This window comes from Phascolarctos cinereus, unplaced genomic scaffold (genome assembly GCF_003287225.1).
Source record: "Phascolarctos cinereus isolate Bilbo 61053 unplaced genomic scaffold, phaCin_HiC Scaffold_5;HRSCAF=322, whole genome shotgun sequence".
NCBI lineage: Eukaryota > Metazoa > Chordata > Mammalia > Diprotodontia > Phascolarctidae > Phascolarctos > Phascolarctos cinereus.
The window spans coordinates 60,033,084-60,046,641 of record NW_027555958.1 but is presented as its reverse complement, the minus strand read 5'-3'; the positions used below and the strand labels follow the sequence as shown (position 1 = coordinate 60,046,641).

The following is a 13,558-nucleotide window of genomic DNA, read 5'->3' as shown; positions in this document are numbered from 1 at the left end:
GATTTACTGTGTGTGCTAATCCCTGTGCTTGGTATTGGGGATACAAATACAAAGAATGAAACAATGCCTACATGCAAGGGGCCCACATTTGAAGGGGGGAGATGACAAGTACACATACTTAAGTAAATATATAGAGCACAAACACAAAATGAACAAATACAAATATTTAGAAAGCAGTGTAATATAAGATATTCTGGGAGGGAGGGCACCTGCATCTGGGGGGAGGGGTCAAGAAAGGTCCCATGCAGAAGAATGTGCTGAAGCTGTGTCCTGAAGGAAGAGGAGCTCCATGAGGCAGAGGGAAGAAAGAAGTGCTATGAAACAGGAGATAATATATAGATATAGGAACAGAGAGAAAGCAGTGGTTACCTCATTTGCAAAAGAAGGACAATAATGCTTGTAGTAACTGCCCCATAGGGTTGTTGTGGGGGAAAGCCTGAAACACTGTAGCGATGGCAAGTGTTATCATGATTACTTCCGGCCTTGATAAATAGATACATTCATTAGAGTCCCATCTTGCTAGAATGGTTGAAATAGGATTCTGCCTCAATGCAGGAGGCCACCTCCTGCCCCAAGATGTTATGATACAAAATATTCATTCAAAACTTGTATTTCTGAAAAACTGGATTTAATCATTCAAAGTTACAGATCCTGGTGGTTATTGAATCTGATTTTTAGCTTTTAATGTCCATTCCCTTTCGAGAGACAGAGACAGAGAGACAAAGAGGGACACAGAGAAAGAGACAGAGAGGGACAGAGAGAGAGAGAGAGAGAGAGTTTAGTTTAAGGATTAGAACTAACCTGAGATCTCTGTCCCTATATGGGTCCTTCTTCGGTAATAAATACTCTGTATGGTCGGAACTAGGAATTTGGAAAAGACAGTCATGTAGGTCACTGAATATCTAACTAAAGCATCAAAGAAATATCCAAATGATACTTGTAGGTGAAAAAATATATCCCCAAACAAATCTGAATCAAGCGGGTCTCTTTGTTAAATAAAAAGATAGGGTAACTCAGTGAATAGGTATTATTAATACTAATATTCAAAAGCAGGGCTTAGCTGATTCCTGTCAAGCTGACTTTGAGTAAAGGGCCACCCCAGATGACACATGGTTGTTTTTAGCCCAATAACCACCTTGCCACTTTTTAGAGGAAGTAACTTAATAGAAAGCTTGTGACAGCAGCAGCTCATTCCAGGGTTGGAATGTTTTCTAACAGGAATCTTCAGTCTTTCAACCCTGGTCACATGCCTCACCACTGACCTTTCATTGGACAATCACACTAAACTTTGGTATTAGTCCATGACACATCATTAATTAGGTTTGAGGAGGTGTGCCTGCCTTGGTGGAAGACCCACACAAACAATAATGAACCCACACATTATAATAATTTGATTGCCCTAATACATATTTCTAGAATGACAGTAGGGATAACCTCAACTTAGAAACACAGGGCCTTTCATTTTAAAATTGCAGCCTCTGACCCACGTTCTCCCTGTAATCATCTCAATACTGGCCAGTGTCGACTCTTGTTTCATAGAAAAGGGGAAAGAAAATTTGACATGTGATGTTCAAGGCCCTATGTTCCAACAGCTGAGTTGAGAATAGAGCTTCAGGCTTGACACCTTTAGATTTATTCTATTTGTTCTTGCACAACTCGCTCCTCTATGATGAGTCACAGGCCAAGCCCTTACCTTTCAGGGAGTTCATGATCAGAGTGCCGATCTTGCCTCAATACAGATTGCTTCATGGACTCTAAGCTTCCAGAATCATCATCAGACTCCAGAGAAGAGAAGGCTCTCTGCACCCCAAAGCAAAACACATTGGTTTTAAGGACACTAACTCATTCCCATTGCTTCACACCTTTTTTTTCCTGAATAACACTGACTCATCTGAATTCATAGGATCATGGGATTTAGAGCTGAGAGGCACCTCAGAGATTATCTAATACAACCCCCTAATTTTACAGGTGAGGAAACTGAGGCCCAGAAATGCAAAATGACTTGCTCAAGACCAATATAGCTAATTAAATAAACCTGCGATTACTGATAAATAGAAGTGGAAGGAAAGAGAATAAGCATTTATATCGTGCCTACCCGTGTGGAAGTCATTGTTCTGTGTTTATAAATATTATCTCGTTTGATCTTTACAAAAACCCTGCAAAAATGCATTGTTTACTATCCTTATTTTACAGTTGAGGAAACTGAGGCAAACTAAAGTGGTGATTTGCCCAGAATCACACAACTAATAAGTTCTGAGACCTAATTTGAACTCAGGTCTCCTTCCTAACTCCAGGCCCAGTTCTCTATCCACCATGCCATCTAGAAATTCCAACATGCTGTTTTGAATCAAAATCATCCAGCTTGAAGAAGTATGGCAGGCAGACTCTGCCAAGTTTTAAATGTCTTTACCATTATCAAATCTACCACTTCTGTTTAGAGGTACAAGATTCTCCTACCACTGGAAACTCTTTCTGACATTTGACTTTTTGGAAAAAGTCTTGGCAAGGCCAGGAACCTCCATTCAAGTCCAACTGTGATGTCTCATGGGGTCACCCAGGGTAGGTCCTGTGTTCCTGAAGGTCAGACCAGCAGACCGCAAACTCTTATAGGTCTTGTCCAACTATAAAATTTTTACCTGCAAGACTTGAGTCAGACTGCCAACTATGGATCATGCTAGCTAAGCACAGAAATATTCGTCACTAGAGGGTTAGCTGCCAGGTGATGAATATTTTTGATAAGAAAATCAAATTCAAGAATTCTCTAATACAGCAAAGGAACAATGACTTTTTCAACACCAATATTGCCTCCAACTACATGGTGATAACTACCTTTCACCAATCAATCAACAAGAATTTATTAAAGGCTCATTATATGCTCAGTGTTGGGGATATAAAGAAAGGCAAAGTCAATGCCTGCCATCAGTGAGCTCACACTCTAATGGGAAGAGTTTGAGTTCTACTGAAGCTTATGTTATCCATGCCTGCCTGTCCTGTGTAACTTTCATCCATGTCCTCTCTTCCCACACGCTATTCATCCAACATATTAGGGGACTTCATCAAATTCTCTTGAGTTCATGAGGATACCAATGGAGCACATGGGCTGTTTGTTGATTATCCATCCCTTATGCCTCATGCCCAACCCCTCTTCTTTTTAACTAACATGTTTCTTTGATGACATCCTTTAAACCACTTCTATCAAATCCCTTGTTTGTCATGGTTTGCTGCTTGCTCACGCCCACCATTTCCTTTCTGCTGCCTTTTGAGTAATTCTCAATTTTAATTCTTCAGAGACTTTAATGCTCCCTTGCTTGCAGTCATATAACATCACTGGAGGAATATTAGCATTAAAAATGGGAACTTTAAAAGAACTTCACAATTTCCAAAAAGAAATCTAACTTACTTTCCTCCTCCTGTTAAATCCTGGGCCCAGATCATTGTCTGCTTGCAGGGTTTCTCCAAGATACATATAGATACTGAAAGGTTCACCTTGAAACTGTTTATCACAATCTAGATAATATGTATTCTTCATCCATTTGGTTTTTTTCCCTATGTGGTTAGTTCAAATTGTTTTGAGTAATTATGGCTGTCATCTGGGAAGCTCTTCAGTGTTCCGGGATTGATGCAATCAGCCCAATATCATCCATACTAAGGATCATCTGGAGCATTTCACCATCTTTAGGGACTCCCTTTTTGACATGGGTTCCCCAGTGGATCTCCTCAATGACAACGGAAGACATATTTGACCCAACTATTTTCTATATCACTTGATATTAATAATCAGGAGGATATCAAACAGGGGATCCTCATTGTGTTTTTATGCACGACGTTACACAGGTAAATGTTAATTCCAGAGAGAGTTTGCATGGGACGTACTTTGCTAAAAGAGAGCCTTGAAAGCAATGTTTTACTTTTTTTATAGTCAGCAAGCTATAAATACAGTGAGGTCTTGTATTCTTTATACCTTGGAAGCAAGCCTGGTACAGTGGAAAGAGAAACAGCTTTAGAATGGCTGGCACTGTATTTAAACCCTGTCTCCAATACTTACTGCTTATAAGTAGTGACTTTAGACACGTCACTTAACCTCCCTGGGCCTCAGTTTCCTTATCTGGAAAATGAGGAGATAGGACTAGATGATCTTTGAGGTTCTTTCTAGTCCTAGATCTGTGATCCTTTCAGTCAACTGCCACTTGGTAAAGATGCATCTACAACAGAATATCCCTTGCAAAAATCTGCGTGGTGCCTTCTAATCCCCTCATCCAAGATGTCTTCAATGCAGGTGTAGGTTATTCTTAACCGGATGGCAAAGTATACTTTCCTTTTTCTCTTTTTCATTCTTCTAGATTTTTATTCATTTAATTTTTTTTCCTAAAAAAAGGCAATGATCTGACTGCACAGAGATGGCTAATTCAGGAATGATGCTCACTTTGAGTAACAAGTCACATCTATTTGTTAAAATAGAAACCTTCCCTTTTCTTGTGATGTTATGCATTGGCCACCACCTCTCAGGTCTTTTCTCAAATAAAGTATTCATCATGTACAGATGTGAAGCTTCTGTGTAGTACACAAGTGCTCAGTTTCTCTCCTTCCTCACATCTGAGCCACTTTTTCCAAAATATGTGTCACTGAGCTCACCTATACACACTTTAAATTGAAGTCCTCAAATATCAAAATGTACTAAATTTGTAAGGCCTCGTCTGCTTCATCTTAGAATTTATCTACCTGCTCATCATCTATGAGAGATGCTGGTATAAAAGCTGAAATGACTTTCATGAGGGAGCAATATTTTTCCAAATATTGAGCAAAATGCTGTGACCAAAGGTGACTAAATATCCCATGGCATGATATTTTTTGATGGTCCACTGAACGACTTGATTTCCTGACTTCAGATTCCATTTGGGAAAAGTTAAAAGAAGCACAATCAGTCTAAGGCTCTTCTGATTACTCCTCCTCCAGTGAGGTTGGTGATAGTAGCTGCCATGTCTCCTGGGAGATGACCAGGAAGCTATACCTCATTGGAGATGATATCTTGTGACTCTTGTCCATGTCTTCCCCAAAGTTCAAAACAGAGGATCCACATCATGTGCCAGAGGCTTTCCTTGCTTTCTCCCAACATCTCAAAGTGTAGAAGAGTCCTCTGGTTGCCCACCTGCCATTCCTTGCTCTTACCAAATGACCAGTTTCTTTTCTCTTCCTATCAGACAATCCTCTAATGATATCCTTTACTCCTTTTCATCTGTGTGATCCATTGTGCATTATGTACTGCAGCCTGTTTACCCTCACTGTACACCTCTCTGTTTTCCTCTGTGTGATACTTATTTTATTAATTATTTTTAAAGGCAGTAGTATTCCACATCTTGCTGCCGTTCAGTGACAACAGTAAAATGTTACTATTGAAAAGATGGGTTTTTGCTTTCATGGGAAGCTTGAGGTAATTAGAAGTTTTGCTATTTTCTGAAAACAATACAGATGAGGGGCAGCTAGGTGGCACAGCGGATAGAGCACCGGCCCTGAAGTCAGGAGGACCTGAGTTCAAATCCAGTTTCAGACCAAACACTTACCCCTTACTAGCTGTGTGACCCTGGGCAAGTCACTTAACCCCAATTGCCTAAAATAAATAAATAAATAAAGCCCCTCCTCCTCTGCCCCTGCTCCATAGTCCTCACTTATCTTGAGGCCCAGTTTTCTGTCCATCTGTACCATCTGTCCCAAATACACACACACACACACACACACACACACACACACACACATTGTTGGACAAGTCAGTTGGCATTCTTCATCTATTTGATCTTTCCTGTGTGGATGAACAGGTCAAACTTCTTTTAGTGATTAGAGATCTCTCTTAGGAGACTTTGGAAAGTTCTGGAACTTGATGCAATGAGTACAATGTTATCTGCAAACAGTACCATCTGGAGGATCTCACCATTTCCAGGGCATCCCTCTTCAACTTGGACTCTGTGCTGGATCTCCTCCATCCCAGTAGCAAATACTTTTGATGAGCATACATCTCCATGTCTTATGAGTCATCTGATATTTACTATCAGAGGGCCATTGAATAGGGTAACTTCTGTTCTCATATCTTCTAAAGAATCTTGAAATAGTTTGATACATGGATGGCAGATGCTTTGTTGTAAATAAGCACATTGGGGTCTTCTAATATCTACATCTTTTAGTTAATAAAGAAAGGATAAAAATGTCATCCATTGCTGCATTTCACTTTTGAATAAGCCTGCTTGTTTCCCTACTAATTCCTTGAGGATGTTCTCAATTCATGTATAGATGACTCATAAAATTGTTGTGTGTAGCTGTAAGAGTAAAGGTTGGTGGTTGATCTCTAAATCATCTTTTTTTTTAGCATCAATAAAGTTCAAGACTTCTTCCACCCCTTCTGTATGTTGCCCTTCTTTAGATACTTTGGGTGTCAGTCCCTTGGCGCCCTATAGACTTTATCCAGTCCAGATGCCTTTTCTGTCTTTGTTCTCTTTAGTGCCATTTTCTACCTCCCCCATGAGTATATCTGGGGCTGTAGTGTTAGTGTCCATGTGAGATGGTTTCACTATCCTTGAAGGAGAAAATAGTTTGTTGAAACAGATTTTGTAAATCGTTTACATTTGTCTTCTGCTTGTAACCTTCCTTCCCTTTTCACCCTTAAATGTCCTTGGGATGACTTTGTTTAAGTGGTTTTCTTGCCAACCTTTTTTCAACTGGTTTTACTCTTTTTTTTTTTTGGCTGGGCAATGGGGTTAAGTGACTTGCCCAGGGTCACACAGCTAGTAAGTGTTATGTGTCTGAGGCCGGATTTGAACTCAGGTCCTCCTGAATCCAGGGCCAGTGCTCTATCCACTGCCCCACCTAACCACCCCAACTGGTTTTACTCTTGACTATTTCTGTTTCTTTATGAGATGAAATCCTTATTCTTTATCCAAACAAATTTCTATTTTAACCTAATGTCGCCTTTGGCAACCATCTCTTTTGTTTGGTAAATAAGCAAGGTATTTGCTAAGAAGCTTTCTAGGACCTTCTAGTCTCCTTGTTGAAGCAATTCATTTACTTTTTTTGAACTCCTAGATAAAGTTCTTGTAGTCAGTTTCTATGTGATTTCTGTTGTCCATTTCTCATTTTTGATTAGACCTTCACTATTTAGGGTGATTTAAATTAGAAACCTGAGGGTTTTATTCTTGCTATTTCCAGTTGGTCCAGTTGGTTGGAGAATGAACTGAGCTTTATAAAACTTATCTCTGAGATGTTGAAAAATTGTTAGCAATGGGTGGCACAAGCCATCAAGTCTGCCTGTAACTTTCTAAAGTCCTCATCCCTAATACCAGAATGTCCTCAATGTTTGCATGTAGACTATTCTCATAACCTAATTTTAGTGCCATGGAACACTAGAAACACTTCATATATTGTAATGCAGAACATTATTTTGCCATTTAGGTAGTAGGGCCCTTTAAGCCATGGAAAGCAAAAGTTGGTGCTTAATCTTGCCCCAGACCTCTCTCCTCCTAAATCTAAACAATAGTGAAATGTACTCTTGCATAGCTCAGCATAGCCCGTACCTCCAACACAAATGGATAAGAAAGCTTGCAATATAATTGCTTTAGATAATTATGTTTATACCAGAGACCAGGACACCTGGTCTGGTTTGTGTGATCTCTGACCGTAATAATGGGGTGCTCGGGTGCTTGTGCTTGTACTTGTGCCCCAATTTCTCCCTAGTCTCAGAAACACTGTCTCTGACAACCATTCCCCAGCCCAAGGACACTGTGCCTAGCAGTTATTCATGCATGGGCCTCAGCATGACCCTTATCTCTCTCCTTGGTACAGCTACACAGAGCTGGGCTGCTCAGGCCCCAGCCCTCAGATCTTGTCTCTGGAAGCCTCCCAGTTCCTCAGTAAGTTCCTGTGTTGTGAGAAAGCTTTCCCTTGTTGCAGAGCATTCTTTCATCAAGACAGAGGGAGAGGGGTGTCCTTGGCCAGCCCAAGGACTCTTTCTCCTGCCAGACTCCAAAGATCCATCTCCCTCCCTGTCTGGTATACTCCCTGTACTTTCCCATCCATAGCCCCCAAAGACACCTGCACCTTTGGATTACCTCATCAGTGTTCCTGGCATTTCTTTCCCATGCTCTTTTCCATATAAACCCTAGCTCAACCCCTGATTGGGGCTGCTTGATTTGGATGTGCATACCCCTGGCAGCCGCACGCAATAAATCCACATTTTAAATTACGTCTGGGTCTTGCTCACTGATTTCTCGGTACAACAATATGTTTATGTATTCATCTATCTATCTGTAAGCTCAGGAGGTAGGAGTTTGAGGCAGTATGGTGGAAAAAGTGATGGATTTAAATCAGATGACTTTGTTTCAAATCACAGCTCTTTCACTTGCTACACATGTGGCCTTGAACAAGACACTGAACACTTCCTTGGTCTTCTCTTTCTTCATCTATAAGTTAATGAGAGAGATGAACTCAATGACCCACAAGGTCCTTCCCAACTGTAAGACTATGGTGCTATAACTCTATGACCCCTGAGGTCCCTTTTCCACTTCAGAATTATATGAATCTGTGACTAAATGATCTTAATTACACCAACTTCAAATTCACATTCCACAAAACCAGTTTAGTTACAGTCAGTTTGGAGAGAAGGGAGTGAAAACAAGCTCATGCCTTGAGAACAATTGAACATCCTCCCACTAACAGTCTCCTACCATTAAATCTGATGAGAGCTTCACCGCCAGCTGATTTGTCTCCAGTCGAGATAGCATTACAACTTCTTCCTTGGAAGCAAGCTTTGAAGCATCTTCATCAAAAGCAACATCTTTCCTGGGTAATCCTAGGTAGCTAGTAGAAAAGCATTTGGAACTGTGTTACTGGTGGCTCCTACAGAAAGCAGCAGTCAGTCCTTAATGGGTCCTGAGAGTCAAGCCTATCCTTTGGAGCTTCTGCCTTTGACCCCTGCCTCACTAATATCTCTACTTTATGGCTCCATGACTGACTCCAGAATGTCTGAAAGGCAAGGAGATTCTGGTTCTCTTGAGATATAAAGAGGCCAGTCTGATGCTTCACTTCATTGGGTGGAGGGTTGAGACTCTCGTTCCTACCAGACAGAGAAGATGCCAGAGTTTCCCTCGCAGAGGGAAGGGGAAGCCCTGGCTCCCAGAACAAAATCCTGACTCCCATTCCTATGTCCCTTTCAAGTTTACAAAGTGCTATCCTCTCTAGAGACAGGTAGTGAGGTAAAGAAGGATCAAAGGACTTGCTCAGAATCATGTAACAACTAAATGTTACTAACTAACCATAAAATGAGATGATATTTGTAAAGTGCTTGGAACATAGTAGGTGCTTGATAAATGTTTATTCTCTTTCCCTTTGCCTGTGACATTTCCAAATTACAAATGGCCTCAGGCAGATTATCCATGCCATCTTCAATTTATAACATGTCAAAAAAAATTTGCTTTGCCAGCTTGGACCCTCTTTATATACTAGGGAAATACTCTTTGAGGAAGTGGGTCTCCATTTGAGCTCCTCTCAACCTCAGCAGCTGAGGAATTAAATACTCACATCTGTGGGTAGAGTTCACAAAGGCAAACTTGTGAGGGAGTCTCCTGGCTCTTTGCTGGAATGACTTCTTTCTTATTAACACTTTCATCTTTCCCCTTGAGAAAAGGGATGAGACTGTTTTCTTGACCTTGTTTCCCAAGGTCCAGAAGCTTTATTTCACACTTAGATTTTCCTGAAGGATCATGCCCATTTTCTTGTATTGGGACCTGAACCAAAAAAAATAATAATAATATTAGTCATTGGATCAATAGACTCTCCAAAGATGGAAGCCAAAGAGCATGCTAGAGTTAGGACTTTCTATGAGATGCAATCAATGATTCTTTAGTACTGACCAAAGGCCATTCAACTTTTAAATTGTAATCCAAGACTGTGTTGCTAAATATAAAAAAGAATGCTGATTTTAAACCATTTCCCAGGCAATATAGAAAAAGAAAGTAGATTGCAATTAAAATAGAAGGACAGTCCAAAAGACTGGTACCCTTAAAATGTAGAGCCCCAGAGGAAGACCTCCAGAATGTTGGGTATGTTCTCTGTGGAGAATTGACAAGAGAACATGGACAAGAATCACAAGATGAGAAGGAACCGAGGGGTTGATACTTGTACCTGTGAAGGAAGTGCCCACATCACTGAAATCACAAAGACATTAAAGAAGTATCCAGACGATTCAAGACTCCTAATTCCAATTTAGATTAAAATTCTCAGATAATTGAAGGAAAAGGGTGGGGGAGGAAATGATGAAATAAGCAATCAAAGTAATTAAATCACTCTAATTCTCCATTTCATTTTGCATGTATGGTTACGTATATGTCTCAGAACTGAGAAAATGATAGATCAAAGGGAGATTCTTGGGAAATTACATTTCCCTTCACCTGTTTAGAAGACAAAGAATCATACTTGAAAAGCCAAGACTGACACATACACAGAGTGCCTCTGACAGGGTCTCCTCAGTGGAAAAGCTGAGGATGTGCTCTGCCCACATGTCATTCCTCCCTACATAAGTTTGACTCTACTAAAAAATTGTTTTTTCTGCGAAACTTCCACAAGAAAACTTGTCACTATTTTCCCTGGATAGGGGTAGGAGGCAGCAATAGCCTTTTAATTGGTATTTCATCTGCATGAACTGGCTTTGGTCTAATACTAGTCATCCTAAACCCATGCGCTTTTGGAAAACAAACATTTAAAATAATTTCCAAGACCCTAAAATGGTTCTGTTTTAGACAAAAGGATTCCCAGGACATTTGAAAGTTAAGGTCTCATCACAAAGAAATAAAATAAGCTCTGGCAATTCCATGAATTAAGATCCTACAACATATAAAAATAATTTTCCTAGTAGCAAATTATATAATAATTCACTGGATCACCTCATTTGGGAGTGGACATAATGCAAAGTCCAAAAGATCCAGAGAATCAGAGGAACATGCAAGAAAAGAACTGGATGTGCTTTCTTCAATTTTTTCTCTGACGTTTTCAAGGAGCATTTCAACCTTAAAGAGTTCACCTTCAACTTTTCTAAACAAGTAAGAAAACAAATATTACATTGTATACTGTAATTAAATCTGATAATCACCTTACAATCTACATATTGAGTAATCTATTTAATAAAAGTAGTTTATGAATATCACACAGGTTTTATCATAGTTCACATAAATGTTGCATGTCTGTAGAAAGAAATTACAAGAATTACAAAAAAGAAATTACAAATTAGTCCATACCCTGATCTGGCCCTATTTGTAGTTCTGTTGCAAAGATCAGGGCTCCAGTCCTCACTCCAGCCTCCTTACTAGCTAACAAGTCACTTAATCTTTCTGGGTCTCAATTGCTTAATTAGTAAAATGGGGATAATAATATCCTACCTGCCTGAAGGTAGAGAGCTGGATCAGATTCTTTGGATGATAACTTTTAACTCTAAGACCTATCATTCTCTGACAACTGATTTGTTAGTTTAAAACTGTACCTTTTTTATAAATGTCCATACCAATGAAAATATTAAATTAACCTGGGTCCCTGATGTGAAATGTAAGACTGAACAATTCACAAGCGTGAAATTGAAGCACCTTGGCTCTTACTTTCATTAATGACAGTAATGAACTAAAATAATCTTAGTTCAAACATCAAATCATTATGAAAACACAAGTTACAAGACTATGTGTGGATGGGTGTGTATGTATATCTGTATATATGTCTTGTGTATGTGTGTATGAATAATATACACACCTTTGTATATATGTGTATGTATTATATTTATTCCAGTTAATGTCAAATTTGCAAATCCGGGTCCTATTTACACTCCTATTTATGAGCGATTGTTATTGTTGGGTTGTTTCCGTCATGTCTGATTCTTTGTGACCCCATTTAGAATTTTCTTGGCAAAGATACTGGAGTGGTTTGCCATTTCCTTCTCCAGCTCATTTTATAGATAAGGAAACAGAGGCAAACAGGGCAGAGCGATTTATGAGGGATAACCATTGGTTAACTTAGATAAGACTCTACCTTTTGGTTACTGTTATTAACTAGTGTAAACAAAATTGAACAAGATGGAACTCTACACTTAAATGCTGGATAGATGAAAGTCAAATATACGCCTACGGTCCAAAAATATTATCTTTTACATAAGCGGAGGAGGGAATGGCTTTAATAAGGTGGACTAGTTGATTTAAAACAAAGAATAAGATTAAGAATGGTGAAAAGAGGAAAGAATACCAAACCAGGAGTCAGAAGACCCTGGCTTTCAGTCCTTCTGCCATTTATTGTGTGACCTTGAATAAGTCATTTTAAATTTAACCTCTCTAAGACTCAGTTTCCTCATTTGTAAAATAGTCTCTTACCTATAATGGAAGCATTTCCAGTCCCCCAGTACTCGCTACTAATTCATCTCATAGATGCAAGATATTGTTTGTCCTTTATTCTCGAAGAGGACCGTGACATCAGGGAGATGATGCCATCATGTCCAAGTGAATTCAAATTAAGTAAGGGAAGGCTGTGCAAAGTCACCAGCCTCACTTTCTCCTCTGGAGCCACCTGGGTCCAGTAGTAAGATATAGATCAGGATACCTGGAGATGGTCCCGGATGCAGTGAAGACTTGGGCCTTTTTTAAGCTAAGGTTTTTCCCAGATCTCAGTTTAACTGAGGTAATGCCTATTCACCCCCAATATATGAGGTATAGGACAAAAGTTCAGAGTGAAGACTCCCTTACTTACTTTGCCTTTGTAAAGAGTATACTTTAAAACTTGGAGACTGTCTAGGGAGAAGTCAAAAAATTCAGGCCATGAACGAACATAATAACATCTTTGTTGCTCTTTGCTGCCCCCAGCTCTAGGAATACACAGATAAGAAATATCTCAACATCCCCCCACTCCCCTGCCCCAGCCCAAAAACATGAAGGCAGGCTCTTGTCTCAGTACTGTAAAGGATAACTTTTCAAGGTCAGCTTTGCAGTATGAGCAAGAATCTACTGCCTCCCTTCCTTTTCTCTCTCTTTCATCACCTCAACCAATTATCATGAAGGATCCTACACTATGGATTTGGGAGTGAAGGCAACAAATAGATAACACCTTGTTTTTCCACCAATGGTTGCCCTAACTAGAATCCCTGGGAAGTGAGGAAACTAGTTAAGCCTCTCCCACCCAAGTCATAGAACTCTTTCTTTATATAAAAGGAAAATTGGGAAGCAACTTCGCTGCTGACATCCTGCAAAATGGGTCTCCACATGGGTTATCAGATGAAGTAGGATGAGGGCACTCTATGGTTCAAAGAAGTACCCCTCTTACACAAGGAAACACTGAGACAGCCAGCAGCCATTTTCTTAGCCTCATCATCCACGGTTATTTGTAACTTCAAATATCTTTCAGTAAACTTTACTAGAACATGTAAGTTTGGGTCAGAATAGATTTATTTTATATTTAACAGACTTACTACAAAACCATCCATTTGGAGAGCATTTGCTACTGATGAGTGACACAGATAAGAGAAACCAATCAATCACCTCACCCAGCTCTAAAA

At 39.7% G+C, this 13,558-nt stretch overlaps 1 protein-coding gene across 1 annotated transcript in view; it reads right to left on the bottom strand.

Moving 5' to 3' along the window:
* AKNAD1 (AKNA domain containing 1) overlaps positions 1-13,558 on the bottom strand; it is a 55,048-nt gene that overhangs the window by 16,005 nt on the left and 25,485 nt on the right. Inside the window, exons 8-12 of the mRNA XM_021000493.2 lie at positions 10,920-11,067; positions 9,559-9,764; positions 8,706-8,838; positions 1,694-1,800; positions 802-861 (exon numbers count right to left, since the gene is read on the bottom strand). Coding sequence (XP_020856152.1) covers positions 802-861; positions 1,694-1,800; positions 8,706-8,838; positions 9,559-9,764; positions 10,920-11,067 — 654 coding nt within the window. The remainder of the gene's footprint in view (positions 1-801; positions 862-1,693; positions 1,801-8,705; positions 8,839-9,558; positions 9,765-10,919; positions 11,068-13,558) is intronic.